We start from the raw sequence: 20,516 nt of genomic DNA, 5'->3' as shown, positions 1-20,516 counted from the left end.
TAACCTTGTGATACACATTGACGGAGTTTCTCAGGCCAAATCCTCAGAGCCGGGCACACTGGGTGTCCCGCAAACGTCCACATTCTCTGGGCAGATCAGATCGCTGCATGTGAAAAGCCAGGCGCACGCTCACCCGACTCATGCACACGAGCGTCCGAGACAGCTCACAGATCTGCAGGGGCATGTGCACACCCCTTGAGAGCTCGGTCAATATGGAAATAGGCACTGAAGGCACAGGCTGACTCCGCAGTCGGTAACGGTTCACGTACTCATGGAAGAGGGAATGGGGATAAGTAACAAACCTGAGTGGCAGGTGTGGGTGTCTTCCCCACAGGGCTGGCATCTGGTTTAATGGGATCAAAATCCAGATCCAACAGGCTGGCTCCCTCCTGGAAGGGCCCAGGGGCATCAAACTTGGCAGCAGTAAGGAAGAAAAGCAGTGTGAGCATTAGACAGATACCAGAGATAGACGGTACATGGCAGTGGATATCCAGGACTCAGGGTGCAGATGCAGAAGGCACATGGTGGGCATGATAACAACAGATGCCTCCATGCCTGTGCTCGTGCCCCAGATTGCATGATGCCAGTGAGCATGTGCAGCGCACCAAGGAACGCATGCAAACCAAGAACTCAAACCTCATCCGTTTTCCTACTTGTCTGGATGGCTCTGTGGCTAAGACAGCGTGGTCTGATATGGCCGAAATGCCATTGCACCGGTTAGCTTGGAAAGGTTTCTCATCTATTCCCAACTGTCCTTTGCAGCTTTTCTGCATCAGCAACAGCCACAAGGTGCTTCCAGCTCAGGATTAGTTTCCCTGTGCAGCCTACCTGCATTCAGCTCACCCGTCATATCTACACCAGCTGCTCAGGAGCTTGGGAGGGAAAGGCACGTGACCCTGGAAGGTACCTCCAATGGAGACAAGTCTAATCCCTAAAGTTGCTGATCTGTTACCCCTCTTCAGACTCCAAACACCATCACAGTCACATGTGTCATAGGTGAGAGTTCACATCTACCCCATGGTTCCTGAGGGCCATCGAATTCCACACCTGTCAGTGCAAGCTCCAATGCTGTCCACACTGGGGCTCTCCAGTCCTCAAACACACACACCAGGACTAACGTGCTTTGTATTTTCCAAGACACACCCAGATTCAAGAGATGTCACTGCTACCTTCCGAGCCAGCAGAGTGAGTTCCGTTATCTCTAATACACAAGCGGATGGCACTATCGGGGCATTCATGAACTGCCTTTAATGCAGCCGATGTGGTAACCGTCACATAAGGGGAACTGGTCATTAACATTCAGTCCTGAGCTAATGCCATTCATTTTTAGATTCCTGCAGGGCCATTATGAGACATCTCCTTTCTGAATTGCTCTTCCTTTGAGAAGAAACAATTCTGCTCTATAAGCTTCGTGCTTTCAAAGGATTTTCCCCAAGCTCGCTGGCCCTATAATTTCAACTATATTTCCAGTTCCACCCACGGTTGTTTTCTGTTGTTCCGCCCCAACTCCAGCAAAGTCCAAGAGTAAAAACGCTCCTAGTACTTACTAAACACACCAAATTACTCAACGACAAGCTTCAGTATCAAGTTAGGACATTAATTCATTGGCCCATCCAGGCTGAAGAGGACCACAAAGTTTAGCATTTTGCAGCACCACCACTACAGTTAACAGAAAGTGCCATACACGAGATCCACACCCTTGTTACTTTCCACCGCAACACAGTTTACTCCTAGTTCCACTTCTCTTTATCGCTCTCCCAGTCTTATGGGCTTATGGTGCACCCATTAGCACTCACACGAAGGAGTGTGGCCAGCAGCCACCCAGGTCCCCAACCCAAAGTGTTAAACACTAACCAGCACCCAGCCTCTATATCCCACTGGATAATTCTATAATAGTTCCTAGATAATTCTCTAGTAGAGCAATGTCTTCACAGAGGTTCCACCTCCCATGCTTTACTTAGTATTCAGAGATAAAAGGCTCTGGCTAGGCTGGAATCTTACCTGCTGTTCAAGAGTTATATGTACCATGGATTAGGCTTCCTGCCCTTTGCCTAATGCACCCCCAATAACTATCTTATAAGGGGCACAAGTGCACATTGAAATGGCCCTGGGGAATACACCGAACATTCATGGACACTGGGTGGCCCAGTGGTGTGTTCTAGAAACAAGAGTCCTCCCTCAGAGATCACGTCTTTTTGGATGACACAGCAGGTCCCATCCTGGGTCGTGCGCATTGAACTGCCGTGTGCTGGAATCCCTGGATAAATGCAGGTGTTCACACATTATACGAACAATGTAACAGACAGTGATCGGTTACGCAGACATGCGACAAGCTACCCAGGCATGCAGAAGGAGAAAGAATTGAGCAGTGGCCCGTGGCTTTCTCCTGTGATGTAAACATACACAGAACGCTTGTTAGATTGTCCAGATATGAATGTAACTGGAGCAGAGGAGAGTTCTGTATTGGGGACAGTGCAGAGATGCTGCAGCTGTTGACCTCCAAAGCTCTGCATGATAACACACTTGTTCCTTACGGTCCTCCAGATACTCCTTCCCAACTGCTCCCTTTGTCTCCTTCTTTCATGCCGCTACCCTTCCCAGGAACAGCCTCCTGCTCCCTCGGAACTAAGCACTCTCTCCGCTCTTCCTGCAAATACCCTCTTAAAACCCACCTCTTTGGGGATCTCCCCACAAACAGGGTCCTCGCACTTTCATGCGCCATACCCATTACCTTGCATAGTGCATCCAAATTAGTTTAAGCTTCTTGGAGAAGGGACCTCATCTTTACTAAGTGTTTGGAAAGTGCTGTGCGCACTTACAAGGCTCTGTTAAGATCAGATCATCTCCCCCGTGATTTTCCCTCAGCTTGGTTGCTGAAGCTGGATGCCCTGACTAAGCCAAAACAGAACCTTACCCCTAGCTGTGATGCCAGCAGTATCCGACAAGGACACTGGGGGAAAGCATCCAGCTGAGGTGGGCTCAGGCCACAAAATATGGATCTGGGTATCGGGCCTTTTGCCTTGGGGTGAGTCAGGAGCCCATGAATTTAGGATGCCCAGAGGTTTTAGTCTGGGCCCATCTCTCTGCCTGCAAACCTTTAATACTTAAAGTTAAACAAAGACTAATGGACCCTGCATAATATTTGTAAAATGTATCGAAATTGGGGAAAGGTCCAGTGTTGGATCCTGTCATGCCCTGGTCACTGCTGCCTTTCACCCCAAGTGGAGTTAATGGGGGAAATCCTGTCCCCACTAAAGTCAATGGCAAAACTCCCATTGATTTTAATGGGGCCAGAATTTCACTCCAATGCACAAATTCCCCCAAACCAGAGCAATCCCTAATGGCTTCTAGACAGTCTCCTTCCCAGGCAGGTCAATGGACTGTATTAGAACCTTCTCATGTCCTGCTGGCAGTTTGCTTTGAAAGCTAGAAAGCTTAATATTTTCTTTAAGATCCCAGCCATTCACTATGGTTTCCAGCTTACAGAAGCCCCTGCAGAAATTGACATTCCAATAATCAATCAAGGGGCTGAGTACACTGACAAAGGCCAGTATGTTCAGAGGGACAGCAGACACCATACTGCCTTCATTGACCCCATGGTGCTCGGTCTGGTGGAGATGACAAGGTGTCATGCTACATGAAGAACACTGCAGGAGCAACAAACCATGGGAAATGCCAAAAATCACGCAATGCCAACTATTTTGGGCCAGATTCTGAGTTCAGTCACATGGGTGCAAATCCAATTAATTCAATGGAGTCACTCCAGATTTACCTTGGAGTAACCAAGTCTGGAATCTGCCCCTTTGTTGGGGGACAATTTAGCCCATAGACTTTTATAGTCTGCTTCCCTACGTTGGTTTAATATTATGTTGGATATCAGTATCAATACAGGAACTTGCGCTGAAGGACATCTCTCCCCTCCCCCCAAAAGGAGAGGCCTCTGTCTGTGATGGCATGAGCCTGGCACAGCCAAGTTTTCAAGCAAAATGTCCTCACTAAAAACAAAGGCAAGCGTCCACCGCCAGGCAGCTGTCAGCTAAATGTTGCTGAAAGAATATAGTAGCAGTGACAGGGTTGGGAGCCTGAAAGGCTTTGAGATAGGGTTGCCCACCCTCCAGGATTGGCCAGGAGTCTCCAAGAATTCAAGATTAATCTTTAATTAAAGATTATGTCACGTGATTAAATCTCCAGGAATACATCCAACCAAAATTGGCAACCCTAATTTGAGAGCTTTAGCAAAGGAGGAAAGATTTTGTTTTGAAGGGTGGGATTTTGTTCATTGGGGGTCCTTTGGTCAGAATGAACACGGACCCCCTTTAATGGTAACCCCTCCCACTGCCTGTTTGATGCTGAGTACTCGAACACTATTGCTGTCCACATCACCCCTCCACTCTGATTTCAACCAGCCTCCGTGATATCCCACTGTAACTTGAGGCCTAGCTTTCTTTTCTCCCAACCCTGCGTGTCTTGTTTCTCCACAGTTGGGTGGAAGCTGGAAAGCCACAGGCCACTGAATTTGAGTTACAGAAGGAAAAGCGAGGAGGACAGTTACAGAACAGCAGTGTTAGAAGTGTCACCTGGGTCTTTCAGGGATGAATTAAAAAAACTGAACATAAAAGGCAGCGCGAGTCTCATAATTAAGCCAGAAAACTGGTCAGGCTCCCATCAGCTCAGAGAGTAGTACCCAGGGATCTAATACTGAATAACCTGCCCACTTCCCCAGACCCCTTCTCCAGCTGCAAACCACGTTAAAGAGAAGGAGAGGAACATTTTCCCTTTGAAATTGCGTTTGATCTTTAGGACTTTAACTGCAGAGACTGAGGGCTGATTAAGAGCCACCAGCCTCAGGCCAGCGCCACTCAGAGATAATGCTATTATAGAGAGCTGAAAGCAGTGAAAGGTGCCAGCAGAGGTCTCTAGAGACTGAAGTCCTTGATCCTCAGCCCTGTCTTGTAGGTGATTTCTTGCCCACTCCACCGTGTTCCTGAGACACTCCCTTTCCATACGAGAAGTGGCATTTCAAAGCCAAAGGAGCCTAATTTTCAGAGGCGCCAAACGCCCATATCTACCTTCAGCTGGACCTGTCCTAGCCTCTGATTATCAGGCCCTGGGAGCGTACAGCAGCAGAGCAATGAGTGCCTCACCCAGGCCTGTTGGGAAGCATGTCTAGGCCCGGCCGCTCTTCGCCTGCACGGTGGACACAAGTGAGCGATAGCTTTGTGACCCCTTCACTAGGCGCCCCCCAGAGTCCTCCCTCTTCATTCTACACAGGCCACGAGAACAGCCGTCACACAGCCCTGGCTTCCGTGGTATCCGATTGGCAATCTCAGCCCCCGGCCATGCAGCGGCAGCCAGCCCCTCTGGCCCTGCCTCCTGACCAGGTTTCGTGGCGTGACACCTCTAAGCAGGGGACAGCGCCCGGGGCTGGGAGCAGACAGAAATAAGGCAGGGCAGAGCGGCTAACCTGCGAGGGGGTGGTCACGCTTATCTCGGGGACAAAATTGTCATCAAACAGGCTGATGATGTTCTCGTGCTTGATCTCCTTGGAGGGGGTGTGCTTTGGAGGTGGCGGTACCGGAGGGCCTTTCCGCAACTGCATGCAAGCGAGCGAGCACACGACGACACCCAAAAAAACCAGAGACAGGAACCAGGTTAGCCAAAATAGAACCACAGACACAAGGAGGGGGTCAAATAAATCAACATGGAAAGAGGGGAGGGGAAACCATCACACGCCTCCAGAGAAGGCTTGGCATCATTAGTTACGCTTCAGCCGCGGGCGGGTCTCCCTCTGTGGGGGAGAAGCGTAACACAATTAATATGCATCACTCGGACATGCATATGTAATTAGAGCACGTGCAACCTTCCAGAGGACCACCGGGGTGACAGACAGGTTACTCAGCACACATTTCCACAGAGACGTCAGTGCGCTGGCCACTGCTCCCGCTACCTACCTGTTTGGTGTGGGCCTGGGGGCGTTAGAAGCCAAAGCAGATTGGACTTATTCGCACGTGGACACCCAGTGGGCTGGATCCTGATCTCCCTTCCACTGGTTTCAGAGCATCAACTGCAGCATAAGTGAGACCAGATGGGGCTCCTCGTGAGAGTGACACAACCAAGACTCAGATCTGGGGTCACTGAAACATGTGAGAATGAGCTCGCCCGGAGCCTGTCGACTCCCAGCTTCACAGGCGTGTAACGCTAGTGACAGACACCACTGAAGTCACAAGAGTCATGGGGGCATAAATCCAGGGGCAGGCAGTGGGGTCAGGCCATGCCTCTGTCCATATCTGACATCCTCCCTCACTTCACAGCGGGAGCCTTTGATTCAGTGCTGTGGGAACATACTATAGGGAACGGCAAACCAGTTCAGGCACTGTTTGAATTTCCTTTGCCCCCAGATACCCGAGCTCAAACTGAACCTGCTGAGACGATGCTGATGGACTGGGGAAAAACAGTCTACTGTACAGTGTGGTGAAGATTTCCAGAACTGTAATATTGCTTAGCACCCCATAACACTTTCTATGTCAAAAAGCTTTATGAACATTAATCTTCCCATCCTACCTAAGAAGGGCGGTCATTATTATCCCCATTTGCAGCCAGGGAAAACTGAAGCAGAGAGCATGTGACTTGACAAAGGACAGACTGCCTATCAGTGTGAGATCTGGGATTAGAACATGCAGATCCTGGCTCTTGGGCTTGTGTTCACTCCACGAGGCTGCACTGCCCCCCCCTCGGATGCATGAATGCGTGTCCTACCAGACATTTATTTGGCTAGCCACAGAAAATGCTAGCCAAAGGCTAATCTGCCCTGGCCAACGTGCCTGTAAGATTCCATAAACACATCTTCTGAACTACAGCTGGCTGCAGGCCCCTGGGTAGACTGTAAGCAAAAATGGAAGTGGCGCTTTCACTTCCAGATCTCAGCTGTGTGGAAGCAGAAGTGCCAAAATGCCACAGGAACAGCCTCTCCTGCAGTATCCTGAGCCCAGCCAGATGCAGAAGGTACCACAAGTCTCATGGGAAAGACTGTTCTCCTAAGAGTGAAGCCAAAGTTTGCTGTCACAAGAGGCTCTGGGTACTAATCCAGAACCAAACACCGACTCTTTGGAAGTTTGCCCCTCTCCAATGCACCCATCCTCCTAATCGCTCATGGGCGTGGCTCTGTGGGCAATGACAGTAGTGCAATGACTAATCCTTCCGCAGCGTTTATGTAGCCCACCGCACACTGCACCGCATCTGTACAGAGCCCTGTCACGGTGTCTCGATTCCGAATGGAAAGAATGCTCCCTGGACATGGTGGTTATACACTGAAGGAAATGGAATACCCTCCTGGCCAGCCTTCTGGTTCCAGCCCAGACTGGAGCCTGTATCCCCCTATTCTGGTAAAACCAGACATTGTTCATTTTGAACAAGACCATCCGGAAGGACCCCACTGCCCAGAAAGGAAGTTACACCCCCAACCCCATCTACTAAGCTTGGGCCGTGTTCGCCTGTAGCAGCGTAAGTCCATGGTAGCTCCATTGACTTCAGTGGCGTCGCTCCAGATTGACAGCAACGTAGCTGAGAGCCCAATTCCTGCCCTTGTGGTTTCATGAGGCCCACTGGTTCCGACGTCCAGGATCACCCTCAGACCCATTAACGCGTGTGGAGACATGCTGGCCGTCGCTTCATTAGGAGGCTAGACAGAGGCAGCTTTTCTGAAGAGAGAGATGGTAGGAAACAGCTCGAGAGCTGAAATAGTGACAACCCAACAGGATCTTTCTGCTAGGCACGGATCCTCTAAGTGCCTAGCACCCAGTGATGTCAATGGTCTCTCCTTTTGCCTCCTTTCCTGTCCATTCAATATGCCCCTCTGTTGCTTTCCACACACCACGCTGGCTGTTAGCATCTGTGTACCCTGGGGTGGGGGGAGGACGTAGCCAGGGTATTTCACATCCCTGATGCTGTCCACTCAGGGCTTATCACCCCAGACTGAGTCATTTACCCCGTGACTTGCCATCACCCACGTACATCCCATACAAAGCTTCATATTAAACGCTGATAACTGAGGGAGCAGCTTTTGTGCTTTCTAACTCATGTGGCTACGTGCTCTGGGTTTTTCCACCCACGCACTAAGAGCTGGGAATAAGGAGGAGGCCATGTGGCCTATCCAAGTCTGCCCAGTGTCATTCCTCCCTTCAGTTGTTTGGAAACCCCCTCGCTGCCTTCCACGCGTCTGGATCCAGCTCCCTCTCTTGTGCTTGATGCACCGACCCAGAAGGTCACGCTGACGGCACACCGCCCGTATCTGCACTCCTCACGGCAGCAGCCAGGTGAACTATGCGTGCACCAAAAAACAGCTGCCAGCAAATGGCAGCAGCCGCCGCATTAAGGCCCACCTTGGCCTGTTCCAGCGGCTGTTACTGCCAGGCCGCTTAAATACACTGTACAGCAGAACCCCGATTACCTGATCCAGTTGGAACCGGGGCCAGATCAGATAACCAAAAAGCTGGAAAAACCAGAGAATGGGCAGCAAGGCACCTGTTGTCAGCCCCACGTCAGCTGGGGCTCCCGCTGCCAGCTCCGGGTGGCTGTGGGTTCGGTTAATACCGAGAGCCAGGTACTAGAGGCTCGGTTAAATGGGGTTCGACTGTATTCTGCTTGCTTAACAGCGACCAATCCATCCCCCTGCTGTTGCAGTCAGCCAGCCTGCCAGGGGAGCACCCAGGGCATTGCAAGATCGAGGAGAACGTGCTATTTAAAGGGAAGAGGAGGGAGGGGAAAGCTTGTCTCAGAGGAACGAGGCAGAGGATGGGCTGAGAGAGCCCTGCAGAGAGAGGGCCACATCTGCTCTCCACTCAGCAACTCAGGACCTCTCCAAACTGCAGACACACTTCAGAGATGATGGAAGCAGACAAGGCTCCATTGCAGGAGGAGGGTGGGAGGGGACGATGCTCCCTAGCTGGCCAGGGCAGAGCTGAATAGGGAGCAGGGGGCGCTGCAGGGAGAATGGAGGTGGGTTATTCTGAAGTACTTCGCAGAACAGGAGGGAGCCCGAACATTTGGCTCCATGTTCATTCCCACATCCCACACGCAGCCCCTGCTCCGGTTTCCGATCCAGAGTTCTGGGACAGTCGACGAGAGCCAGGCAGAAGTTCAGACCCAGGCCTGTAACTCGGTCAGAGCGATGGGAGTTCAGTCTGAGCAGAAGGTTGAGTAGTATGTGGGGAAAGGTGTTGGAGGGAGGGACGGGGACAGTCTGTTACTCAAGCTGGAGGAATTCCATCCTGCCACGGTGCTGGGGAGCGAACTAGCCCTTCCCCAAGAGCCTCCCAGATCACTCGTGCTGCCATCACTGGGCAAGGCGAGCGTATCACCAAGACAACGGGCAAGGCTTGTGCCCTCTTGGCGCCGTGCTCCCCCAAGCCCAGCCAGACCTCATCTTCTCCTTGAAGCTGTCGGCAGAGATCCCATGGCCTTACCCCTCCAACGCGCCAAAAGGCATTGAGCCACTCATTTAAATGGACACTGCAATCCAATGGCTGTGGAGCGGCAAGCCTGGTCCTCTCTCTGGATGTTGATGGCTAGAGATTGAGTAGGCGATGTGATGTCCTTCCCCTTTACATGCACACCATTGCTGCTCCAGGGAATTAAACATTCTCCACCCACAGCCCTGGAGTTAGCTGCTGTCAGAGGGCTGGTTTGGTTTAAAGTTTTTTTTTCCCCCATTCTGTTATTGCTCCAGCTACGCTCTCCACCTCTCCTGCAAGGTGAATGCCACCAAGTAACACTCTGTTCCAGTCTAAAAACTCAACGGACAAGACACGGCACATTCCCTCCCTACAGCACAGGGAGGATTTTCAGGGTCTGGGGTTATATCACTGGCCAACAATTGCACAAGGAGATGCAAGGTGATGGCCCAGGAGGAAGAGCAGACAGGTCCCTGCAATGGAAGAGAAAATAGAACCAAGACCAACAGCCGTTGAGGAAGGTTGGAAGGAAAAGATGAGTTTTTTCTAACAGGGCTTTAGAAAACGCTGCCAGGTACCTACGTACCTCAAAGGGCTAAGACCGACCATGAAAGGACTTTCATGAGGCTGTGAACATCTCCCCGCCCTGACCCAGAAGCATGACTCCACCTCACCTGGACTTCAGGAAAGCTTTGATCTGTAGCCATCTCGGCTGAAGAGTGATTTTTTCCTCCGGTTAGGATGCTATTAGGCCAGAACCACTGAGAACCAGGATTCTTCCATTGGAAAGATAATCTACTGAAGTCACCTACTGAAGTCCATAGACTTATGCCACATCTGAATTTGGCCAGCTAAGTTTATTCTGCATTTCCCATCCACCCACTCCTTTCACTCCCTCTTATGTGGGGATGGTAGAGAGCTGCAACAGATTTAATTTTCTTTAAAGCAGAGAATAAAAATTATGAAGCCCGTCAGCTGAGAATCCAGCTATGGTGATATTGCAAGTGGCAACCGACACCATATTTTAAAAAATACCACTTGGGATTTCACATGTGAGGAAAAAGACCAATGAGCAAAAAAAATTAGCTTAAATTAAATGTGTGCAGCAATTATGGTGCAGGGACCACAAGGTGCAGACTAAGCCCTGCTTTTCAGAGTATTTGGAGATCAGCATTGCCAAAATGGATCAGTGGCTCAGCCTGTCCAGCACGTTGTCTCCCAACAGTGGCCGGCATCAGACGCTGCAGTGGAAAGTATTAGATTCCCCACAAGGGACAAGCCTCTTCCTGGCCTCCAGTAGTCAGCAGTTGGCCTACTCCTTGAAGCACAAGGATTTATTGCCCTTATTGTTCACCCTGTTTGATGTAATTGTGGATGTTCTCCTTACCCATGTCAGTGTCTGATCCTTTTTTGGATAGTGCTCAACTATTGGCTTCAATGATATCCTGTGGCAATGAGTTCCACAGGTTAATTAGGTGTAGGGTAGAGAACAAACTTCATAGCTCAACTCTGACCTTTACCCTCTCTGAATGGTCAGACACCACCCTGGTAGAGGGGTATTATTTCGTTTCCTATGGAGTACACATGTTAACAGCATTCAAAAGGAATTTCAGGGCTTGATTAGCATTCTCCCGGCAATAGAGCAATGGACAGGGAGCAACTGATCTTATCAGACAGGCAGCACCTGCCACACAGGGATCCAGGCCATTCCACAAGATGGAGAGCAGACACCATCTCATATGCTCAATAGCAGCCAGAGACCTGACTTGTGTGGCCCACTGAGCCTTTGGCAACAGTGATGTCATTGCTGGGGCTAGGTTAACATCGCGAGGACACTACCTGAGACGGTGACTTAGGGATGCCAGCCCCGGGTGTTTCCAATGAGGACGGTTCCAGCTCATGGTTGACGGTCTTGATCTCGGGGCTGGTGATGGGGGACCCGTCGGGTGGAGGTGAAGGGCTTTTGTTTGCTTTCACAGTACTGTCGCTGCAGGAGAGAAAGCAAAGGAGAGTCAGAACAAGCCGCAGAATGAGTTATTCTGATCAGACAGACTGGTCCAGCCAGCCCTCTTGGTCTCAGTTCTCCCCCGACTTCAGTGCCCACACCTGCAGTCAGGGACCCTACGTCCAGTATCAGCAGCGTGTATAAGCTTCTGAACAGCTTCTTGCCGAGTCACCCTCAATCCAATGCATCGTGCAGTAGGAACTCATGCAGATCACGATATATTAACCTATGTCACTGCCTTGCATGCGCATGGGTGCACTTAGGGAAGAGACACAGTCTCATATATATATATATATATATATAGGAAACCTTAGTTCTGACGTTTCCCAACTTTTGAGCGTTTGACTTTGCAACCTCAATCGCGCCCTTTCAACAGTTTTTTTTGAGCATCATCTCCTAGCTTTTTAAAAACACACACTGAAAAAAAACAAATTCTGTCCTGTGGCATTATGCGGACACCCACATAAGCCTCTGCCACTTGAGCTAACAAAGAAACGGACAGCAGTAGCAGGTGGTCATCCTCTGTGGGGACCAGCACGAGAGGGGGACGAGACCTTTGCCAGAAGGTTTCACAGATACTTGCTGACAGCAGAAGAGGTCAGGTCTGCTGAGAGGTCAGGAGTCTTGCACTCCATCCCAGGCTCTCAAGGGCAGTGTGTTCTAGCGGACAAAGACTCACAGAATTGTAGAAGATCAGGGTTGGAAGAGACTTCAGGAGGTCATCTAGTCCAACCCCCTGCTCAAAGCAGGGCCAACACTGGTTCTGCTCAAAGCAGGACCAACACTCAGCTGTCCAATTCCCCAAGCTTGACCCTTTCTGCCCTGTCGCGTCCCATCTGTCCCTATCCTGGTATTGTCTGTTCCCCACCCGGCTCCCAGTCCCATTCTCCATACCTAGCCAGTCCCGCTTGCCCCTCCTCAGGCTGCTCAGGCTTGTCCCAGTCTTCTTGCCTTGCCAGTCCCAGCCTCGCCCTCCAGACTCACAATCCCTGTTCCAGTGTCCCACCATAACTCCCAGTCCCAGTTATTCCGCCCCCCCCCAATTCCAATCCTAGTCCTTTTTGCCTTTCCCAGTCCCCCCGCTTAGCTCCTTGTCCCAGGCTCCTTGCCCATCCAGTCACAGTTTCCCCTTCCTGACTTCTCATCCTACCTGTCACTTCCCCTGCCTCAACCTCTAGTCCCTATCCCCATTGGCTCCAGGCTCAGTCTCCCCCAGGCTCCTTGTCCAATCTCAGTCTCAGCCCCCACCCACTGGCTCCCAGCTCCCCACCCCCACCATCTCCACCCTGGCTCTCAGTCCCAGTCTCCCCTCTGACTCCCAGTTTCCCTCCCCCACCCCACCATCTTCCAATTCCAGCTTTCCCTTCCTCTCAGGCGCCTTGTCCCAATCTACTCCCCCTGCATGGGCCAAACACATTTCCTCCTAGCCTCTTTCTCAGAAACAGCTGAACCCTTTTCGGCTGAAATTATCAAAAGCAATTCAGCTTGAGGCAGACACTTGGCGTGGAAAATTTCAACCCAAACAGCTAAAGTATGGCAATGTTATAAGCAACTGAAAACAGGGTCTTATAATGGGAAGTGTCGGGCAACCTTAGTAAGGGACAGTACTACCAGCCCCACCTATAAAGAAAAAGAGAAAATGCAACGGTGTTTAAGAGGCAGCTCTTCTGTTACATAACTAAAGCCAGCAGACACATGTCTTGTAGGGAAAAGGCATGGTCCCTCCACTGTGGCATGAAACACACCGAGGACAGCCACCTGGTCCATAACACAGTACACTCCAAAACCTGGATTAGACCCAGTCTAAAACCGGATGGGACTCAGAACCTCAGTCCCCATCCCATCAGGCAACAATGCACTCCCTGTATGTCCACTTGAAACAGAAATGCACTACAGTACCCATGTTCTGGTAGTCATTGGCCAACAGTGGCATGTAGATGCTCACACCATCGGAGGATGCACTACGGTCTCATGCTTACATACAAAGTCTTGCGACAGGGTGGAGGAAGAACCAAGAGGCATTTAAATATTTCTCTCCATTCAAAGCAAGCATCAGCCTTTGAGCCCCCGATCCCACCTCGTTCCCCAACCTCAGAGACGCCACCCAAGAAGCAGTCACTCCACGCTCTCATGTGGATTAGAGGTTTCTAATGACGTTCACATCAGCAGCATGACAACAAGATGCAAAAAACCCAACAGCTTTCTATGTCGACAGCTCTCACCCTGGGCGTGATATGGACCTGGAGAAGAAGCAGGTGCTTGTTGGGAGGAAACCAGGAATGGGTCACAAGCATGCATCCAACCCTCCTGCTCTTCAGTTTGAATGGATTTGCCTACTGGGTCCTCCTCAGATGTCCCTTAAACTACTGCAGTGTGGCCGGTGCGAAGGATTGTGGGACACAGCTGAGGAGTGACTAAGTGGGGAGGTGCTAGGAGGGAAGAGGCTGAGAACTTCTGCTGTAAATCAGAGTCACAGCAACCTCAATATAAGCAGTGTGCAGCAAGCTAGTTAGTCACCTGTCAGTATCAAGTACACCACCTCCTCCCATCCTGTGATTTCTCATTTCTAGGGCACAGAGGAAGGGGCTGGCCTCAGTAGGCTCCCAAGCTCCCCACCAGCTTCAGAGCAACTCGGTTAAAGCTGCATGGCTCAGGCTGACTCAGCGACTCAGTGAGAGTGCAGGGCATAGCCAGATGAGACCCAGGTTTCGAGCCTGGTCCCCAGCCTCTTGCTTCCCAAGCCGACTCCCTCCAACAGTGCCCCCTTCTGGTGATTTCGGAGTAGCACATGTAGGAAGGAAGGGATGGGATGGGCTTGCCTGGGACCAGAGCCTTGCATGGGACTGTTTTTTTAATCCTGCTCCCGTCCTGCTCTGTAATACCTGTTCCCGCCCACCGATGCATTGTTTCTTGCATTTTTATCCCACTCCCCCAAAAACCTTAGATCCCATAAATCCTGCAAGAGACAGATTCCCCCAGGCCACAAAAAAAAAAAAAGGTTGGTTAACACATTTATAAATGGAATTCAGGAACAATTCTTTTACCACTAAAAGAATAAAACAAATCTCACTTAAACCATTTTGTGATTTAGTGTTTTCCTTCAAATTGCCACACTCTGGTTTTGATTACCCAGCCAATCCTGCTCACAACAAAGCACATTTTACCCACTCCCGCTGTTATGGCAGCGGGTCCTGTGGGACCCCAGTCCCGCTGCAGGGCTCTGCCTGGGACTGTCTGTGCCAGAAATCTGGTAATTACAGAGGAGTGTTCCAAGAGATGTTTGGGGGGGGGCATATAATTCAGCTGTGAGAAGAGTTGGGGATTGATTGCACACCCCTATTCCCTACCACTGGGGGGAAATGATGCATTCTTTGGTTTGATTATAAAAAGCTTTATTGCTAGAAGGAAAACATCTATCCAGGTTCCACTCTGGGATATGTATAGAAGCTCCTTGTTCTAGGGGGCCCAAACACCCAGGGCTTCCTCCAGTCCACCAGATGTGGACAGCAAAGCCAGGGAGAATCCCACCAGCAGGAAGAGTACCCAGGGGAACAATAAACCCCCAGTCAGGCAGCCATATGGGGCCGCTTCAATCCTGCTCAGCTTCCATGAAATTCTAAATTATGGGCCAGGTGGCCTCGCGCCATTGGCATCTGGTCCTGGATTTTCCAAAAAGGAAGGAAAAACTTAAAGGAAGAGAACAACTCTGTGTGCAGATGGGGCTCAGGGGTAGCACCGCCCTCCTTCTCCCCTCTGCTCTCATTTGTATGAGCTTTAGGCAATGCTTAATCAGCCCAGCAGTGCCAGGGCTCTCAACTGCCAGGCCCGGAGGTGCCGGGGCTCAGCCTTAGAAAGCTTTGGCACAAATTAAGCCCTGGCCTTAGGGACATACTCAGTCCCAGGATAACGTTATGGGAGTTTGGCCCTGAGAGTCTCAGTCTTAGTATAAAATTAAGCAAACGATGAATCTTAGCCCCAGACTCCTCCCCTTGGGGTGCGGAGAACAAGATCCGGATATGGATTGGAGTAAAGATGCCATATCTCAGGGCCCCTCTGTGACTCTTGAAGTGGGTCATTAGTCTGAAACGGACACATCTCAAAGGGCCCGGCTAATGCCCTAGCTACAGAATAGACACCACCCAGCCAGCTGTGTGCCAGCTTCCACACCCGTGTGCCTGGAGGGTCTTCAGATTCCAGTCCCGTTCACTCACTGGCGTCTCTGATGACACTTCCACCAACCGTGGTACGGGCACCTGGCCCGTCAGGAACTGATGCAACCCACCAACTCATTCGCAGTCTTCAGGGGGCAGTTAATTTCAGTCCCTACCAGGGATGTGAACTGGTGCCCCACAGGTGAAAGGCTCCACACATCTAGCTGCCCCTTTCTCCTTTAGGCCCATCCCATTTCCTTCCACGCCGCCTGCCTTGGGTTTAGCAGGCCCCGGACCAAAGCCCTTGGTAAGTCACGGCCATTTACCGCCAGTTGAAGCTTTTTGCTGCTCCAGGAAGGAAAATGCCAAGTGCTAATTCTGTCTGCTCCTGAAACCTTTTCCAACCCCAGTGTGGTTGTTTTAACTATTCCACGGCACTGCATTCTAGGAGCCAGCTGGGATTAAAATTATTTTTTCTGACTAGTCTTGGCAGAAAGTGTCAGCACAGAGTCTAAGGAACCCCCAAGCTAGGAAATGCTTCTACACAATTATGCAACTATTCTTTTCTCCGCCTTGTGCATTCAGTCCCGCTCTTAAGTCTCCCTTTACATAGGCACCCAATCTCCTACGTGTTTCCACTTTAGTTACAACATGCATGTAGCCATCAGCTACAACCACTAGGTGGTCAGACTACTCTGTGTATTGAAACAGAAGTTACAACCATGTGCTTTTTAAAAGGCAAGAGGCTTGACTCCCCACTGCTTCTACCTGGTGCTGTGATTCGCACCTGCGCAATGTGGTAGCATTTTATAGCCACATTGCACTGATCCATGTTACTGGTGTCACAAGGGGCAAAGCATGGGGAATCCAGGTTCAGCCAGGAGAAGGGTCGTAGCAACTTATTTCCCCTTACGCGGGCAATAAATCAGAACACATTCAAAAGGAAAGCTCCATCTCGGGGAAAGGAGACCTTTTTAACCGTCAAAGTTGCGCCAGTTTAAATCAGCTTTTAAAACAAATCACACTTTTAGTTAAACCAGAGCAGCTCTGAACCCAAACAAAGCCTGACGGCTCGAACAGCTATGGAGTCTGAGTTTCAGGCCAGAACAGACCTCCAGATCATCCAATCTGACCTCCTGTGTGTCACAGGCCGCCAATATCTCCTAGCACCCTCCAACGAAGACCAACAACCAGAAAGGGAGCAGGGATTCAAACCAGGAATAAGAAATTACTAGGATTAGTCAGACATGCAGAAATCTCCAATGATTCCACGGGGCCAGAAACACACTGAGTCATGCAAGGAACTCCGTTCCAGTCCCCAAGTTAACACCCCCCAGGCTGTTAGAACATGGCCTTCTATTCCACTCAGACATGTCTCATAATGCTGCTCTCCATACCGATACCTGCTCATCTTCTTCTTCAGCCTGGAGAACAGTTTAGTTTTCTTTCTGGTGGGGATGGCACACAATGATTTCCATTACCGGATAGCACAGCCATGGGGGAGCAAACGTTAAGGTGCCATGCACCAATGAACCTGGTACCACAGGATGATTGTATTCAAGCCCTTTCTTCTCCTAGCATCTGGGTTTGATCTATGTGCTAGGTGGCAGAGCACAGGACAGGACTTCCTGTGCATGACAGGGACTTGCATGAGCACTGGCAGCATTAAGAGATGTGAATTTCCCCTAGGGACCATGAGGCAGATCTGCAGAAAGAGGCAGATGTGTAGAAAGCCAGACAGGCAGGGATCCATAGTCTCATTTCACAGGTGGGCAAATGGAGGTTGGGAAGTTACAGTCCCACAGTGAGCCAGCGGAAGACCTGGGGTTAGAAGCCAGGGATCCTGACTCCCAGTTCCCCATTCTCCCCACCTGCACTAACACCAGCTTACACTGCTCCCTTCCATTTACACACTCAAAGCACACAGGAGTCACACCAAGCAGAATTCCTCACAAAGACTGCATGCTGACATAACAGGGGACCTGTCCCATCTCTCCACCCATCTAAATCCATTTCCTTTCACTCTCTCCATCTCCAGCCCCCGTCCCTGTGTATACAAATGAGGGGAATCATCTGCTCTTATTGCAGGCCATGATCTGCAATGAGAAAGGAAAGGGGCATTTCCCCAACCCCACCGGACAAGATTCCCCAGCAAGATGCTGAGGAGCTACTTGGAGAGATGGAAATTCCCAATTGGGTTTCCTGCCATCTGCAAAAATTTATTGTCCCCGACAAAAGTTTGACGCCATCCAACCCCGTCCCTGGGTACCTGTGTGGAACAGCTCTGTTACAGGATGGGTCTGGACCCTCGGTAGAGCCCAAAAACAATGCATCAGGAGAGAGAAGGAGAATGCTTTTCTGTTTGCAAAGATCTCCATCACTCTGGCTCAGAGCATGTGTGGAGTGGTTCAGTGGGGCAACTGGGCATGGAGGGAAAAGATGGAGCCAAGCCCATGAGTTCTACACATTCAGGGTTTTCCATGTTTATTTTCCCTCCTAAGGACATGAGCTCTTCCAGCCAGCCACGGTGCTCTGGGCTACAGCAGAGGGAGCTGGGCTGCCTCACATCCTACAGATGAAGCTGGAGGCTTGCCTGGGCCAGAATTGTACCGATGGAAAATTTTATTTTCTTGGAAGCTTTTGTTGGGGAGGCCTCGCTGCTGGCCAGGAGTCACAAGTATTCATAAAAATAAACAAAACGTATGTTGAGTTGTCGTTACTGCATTCTACTGGGCCAAAGTTAAAGCATCAGCTGCCTCCTCATCCCTCTCTTGTGGTTTGTGCCTTCCATCTGAGCAGACTTCAGGAGAGTGTCCCAATCATTTTGATTAACCAGGACTGGATGCCATCTGGAGGGAACCAGAGCCCCATCGCTCATGAGAGGAGATCTGCCCCGTATGACCCCATCCCAGTGGACTGGCAGGATGGAGCTGGCTGCATTAGGAAAGGGACCAGGGAAGAACCACCCTGTACTGCTGAGGTGGAACAGCAGCTGCATTGAAGTCAATAGCAAAACTCCCATGGGACTTGAAGGTGGCCAGGATTTCACCCCTGGTGTCTTTAGAACTGTAAGGATCTCACCTGCTCCCAGCTGAGAAAGACCCAGCACACCAGAAACCCATCCTCAAGGCATGGGGATGGGCTAGGGTTTTGCAAGGTCACTGGACTCTATGGCCAAGAGCAGACCCCAAACTTCTGTGCTGGCTACATCACAGATCTCGTTGTGCTTACTGTGGAACAATGGACAGACACTCTTCTGGAAGGGAGGGGGGTAGAAACGAAGGTCTGCTACATAGCACAGGACCCAGCTACCACGGGGTAGGAAATGTTCTAACACAGGAGTGCCCTATTGGGTTCATAACATCTTTTGGTAGAGGATAGAAGAGTCCGTTTCTCTTTCAGGTCCCCATGCACAATGTTGCAGTCTGGGTTGCGAAGTCTTCAGGGGGATGTCTGCTAGATGGGGAGATGGAAACACCATCTCCATCGGAAACATTTCTACTGGTCTTAAGTTTCATGGAAGTTTGTATCAACACAGGTAAAATCTGGCCTCCTACTTAGGATAACACCTTCACCTTCAAAGTTGACGAATTGTACAAACCCACTGGTACTGGGTTTTGTGTTTGCAACAAAGGGTTAAATTGGGAGGGGAAGGAATAGGAGTCCACAGGGGTCCCCACAGCTGCTCTAACCTTTCAACAGCTGTCCTGGAGCAAGACGCATAGGCTGAAGTTACCACTGATATCATGCTAACTCCCCCATATGCGGATTTGGCATTTATGTTGCATTACTGCTCACCCAGCATGTGGGATGAGCAGCAGCTGGAAGCCAGAGGCCCACATTGCTTCATCACTCTCGCATTTGGACGGGAGCCAGATACAGCCTCAGCCACAGCCCGACCTTCCCACCACCTTAACTGGAAAGGCTTGAGATTTTTCAGTTAACCAACAGATTTGCAGTTAATCAACGAGGACCAGATTCTGCTCGGACAAAAAAAGGATCCTGTGGACGCTAGCACTTTGCAGAGTCTCCTGGGGCATATTAGAGGTCTGATGTTCCCTAAACGCAAAGGCCAAACTCCTGTGAGGCTCGAACGGTACCCACGAGATTTGCCCGGGCAAAACTGCCATTTGCATGCACAAAATGGGTAACTGCACACAAGAGTTTGCCAACTAGAGATTTGGGTTTGGTGACCAGAGGTGGGATGGAGAGGGGGCAGTGGATAGGGGGAGATGGGACATGTTACTCTTGTCTCCGTGACTCAGAGGAGTTTTGGTCTTAGATGTGTGTCTGAGGGTGAAGCCCATGATCTGGAAGTGGAACTGTCCCTCTGTGCAGCCTGACCCGCAATGAGAAGCACTAGGTGGGTCAGTTCTGCATCTTGGGCATGGAGTGATCTATTGAGAGCCACTAGGTGACCGCCACATAGGATGAGGAAGGAGAACTGAAATCAGTAGAATGCAGATAAAAAACAATTCACTCTCCCCTGTAAGAAACATTTCCACAGAGGCCTCCCACCTGCTCCTTCGACGTCTGCAGGGGAAAGCGCATCGCTCCAATGGTGACTCACCTTGGCTGTGCTTTAATGGGGAAGGCGTTGCTCGAGTACTGCTTGTCTAAGTTCATCAGGACATCGTTGAGGTTTTGGTTCAACTGTAAAAAGAAGAGAACCCTAAGAAGCAGGTGGGGAACAGGCTGGCTAGCCAAGGCAGAGACCTGCATCAGGACCATGATGCCCCAGAAGAAGGCACACTGCTGGTGAAACTGGGCCCACCTTCGTTCCGGCCCCTCCTTGGCCACCCCCTTTTAACGGAAACATAATCCGGAAGCACTAAAGTAATCCACGCATTCTTTAAAGTTCCAAACCATGAAGTGCCTAAGGAGCTTGTGTGTCTGATTTACCAACTACCC

At 50.6% G+C, this 20,516-nt stretch overlaps 1 protein-coding gene across 8 annotated transcripts in view; it reads right to left on the bottom strand.

Moving 5' to 3' along the window:
* BIN1 (bridging integrator 1) overlaps window positions 1-20,516 on the bottom strand; it is a 155,106-nt gene that overhangs the window by 29,631 nt on the left and 104,959 nt on the right. For 4 of the 8 annotated variants that reach the window (XM_084643540.1, XM_084643534.1, XM_084643536.1 and 1 more), the window contains 4 exons: window positions 20,176-20,258; window positions 11,289-11,436; window positions 5,465-5,593; window positions 303-413 (listed from right to left, as the gene is read on the bottom strand). In XM_084643540.1, coding sequence (XP_084499666.1) covers window positions 303-413; window positions 5,465-5,593; window positions 11,289-11,436; window positions 20,176-20,258 — 471 coding nt within the window. The remainder of the gene's footprint in view (window positions 1-302; window positions 414-5,464; window positions 5,594-11,288; window positions 11,437-20,175; window positions 20,259-20,516) is intronic. The other 4 variants (XM_084643537.1, XM_084643538.1, XM_084643539.1 and 1 more) reach the window with 2 other exon arrangements.

The sequence above is a fragment of the Lepidochelys olivacea genome (genome assembly GCF_965140295.1).
Source record: "Lepidochelys olivacea isolate rLepOli2 genome assembly, chromosome: 11".
Lineage (NCBI taxonomy): Eukaryota > Metazoa > Chordata > Testudines > Cheloniidae > Lepidochelys > Lepidochelys olivacea.
The sequence above is the reverse complement of the archived record's forward strand: the minus strand, read 5'-3'. Positions and strand labels throughout refer to the sequence as shown.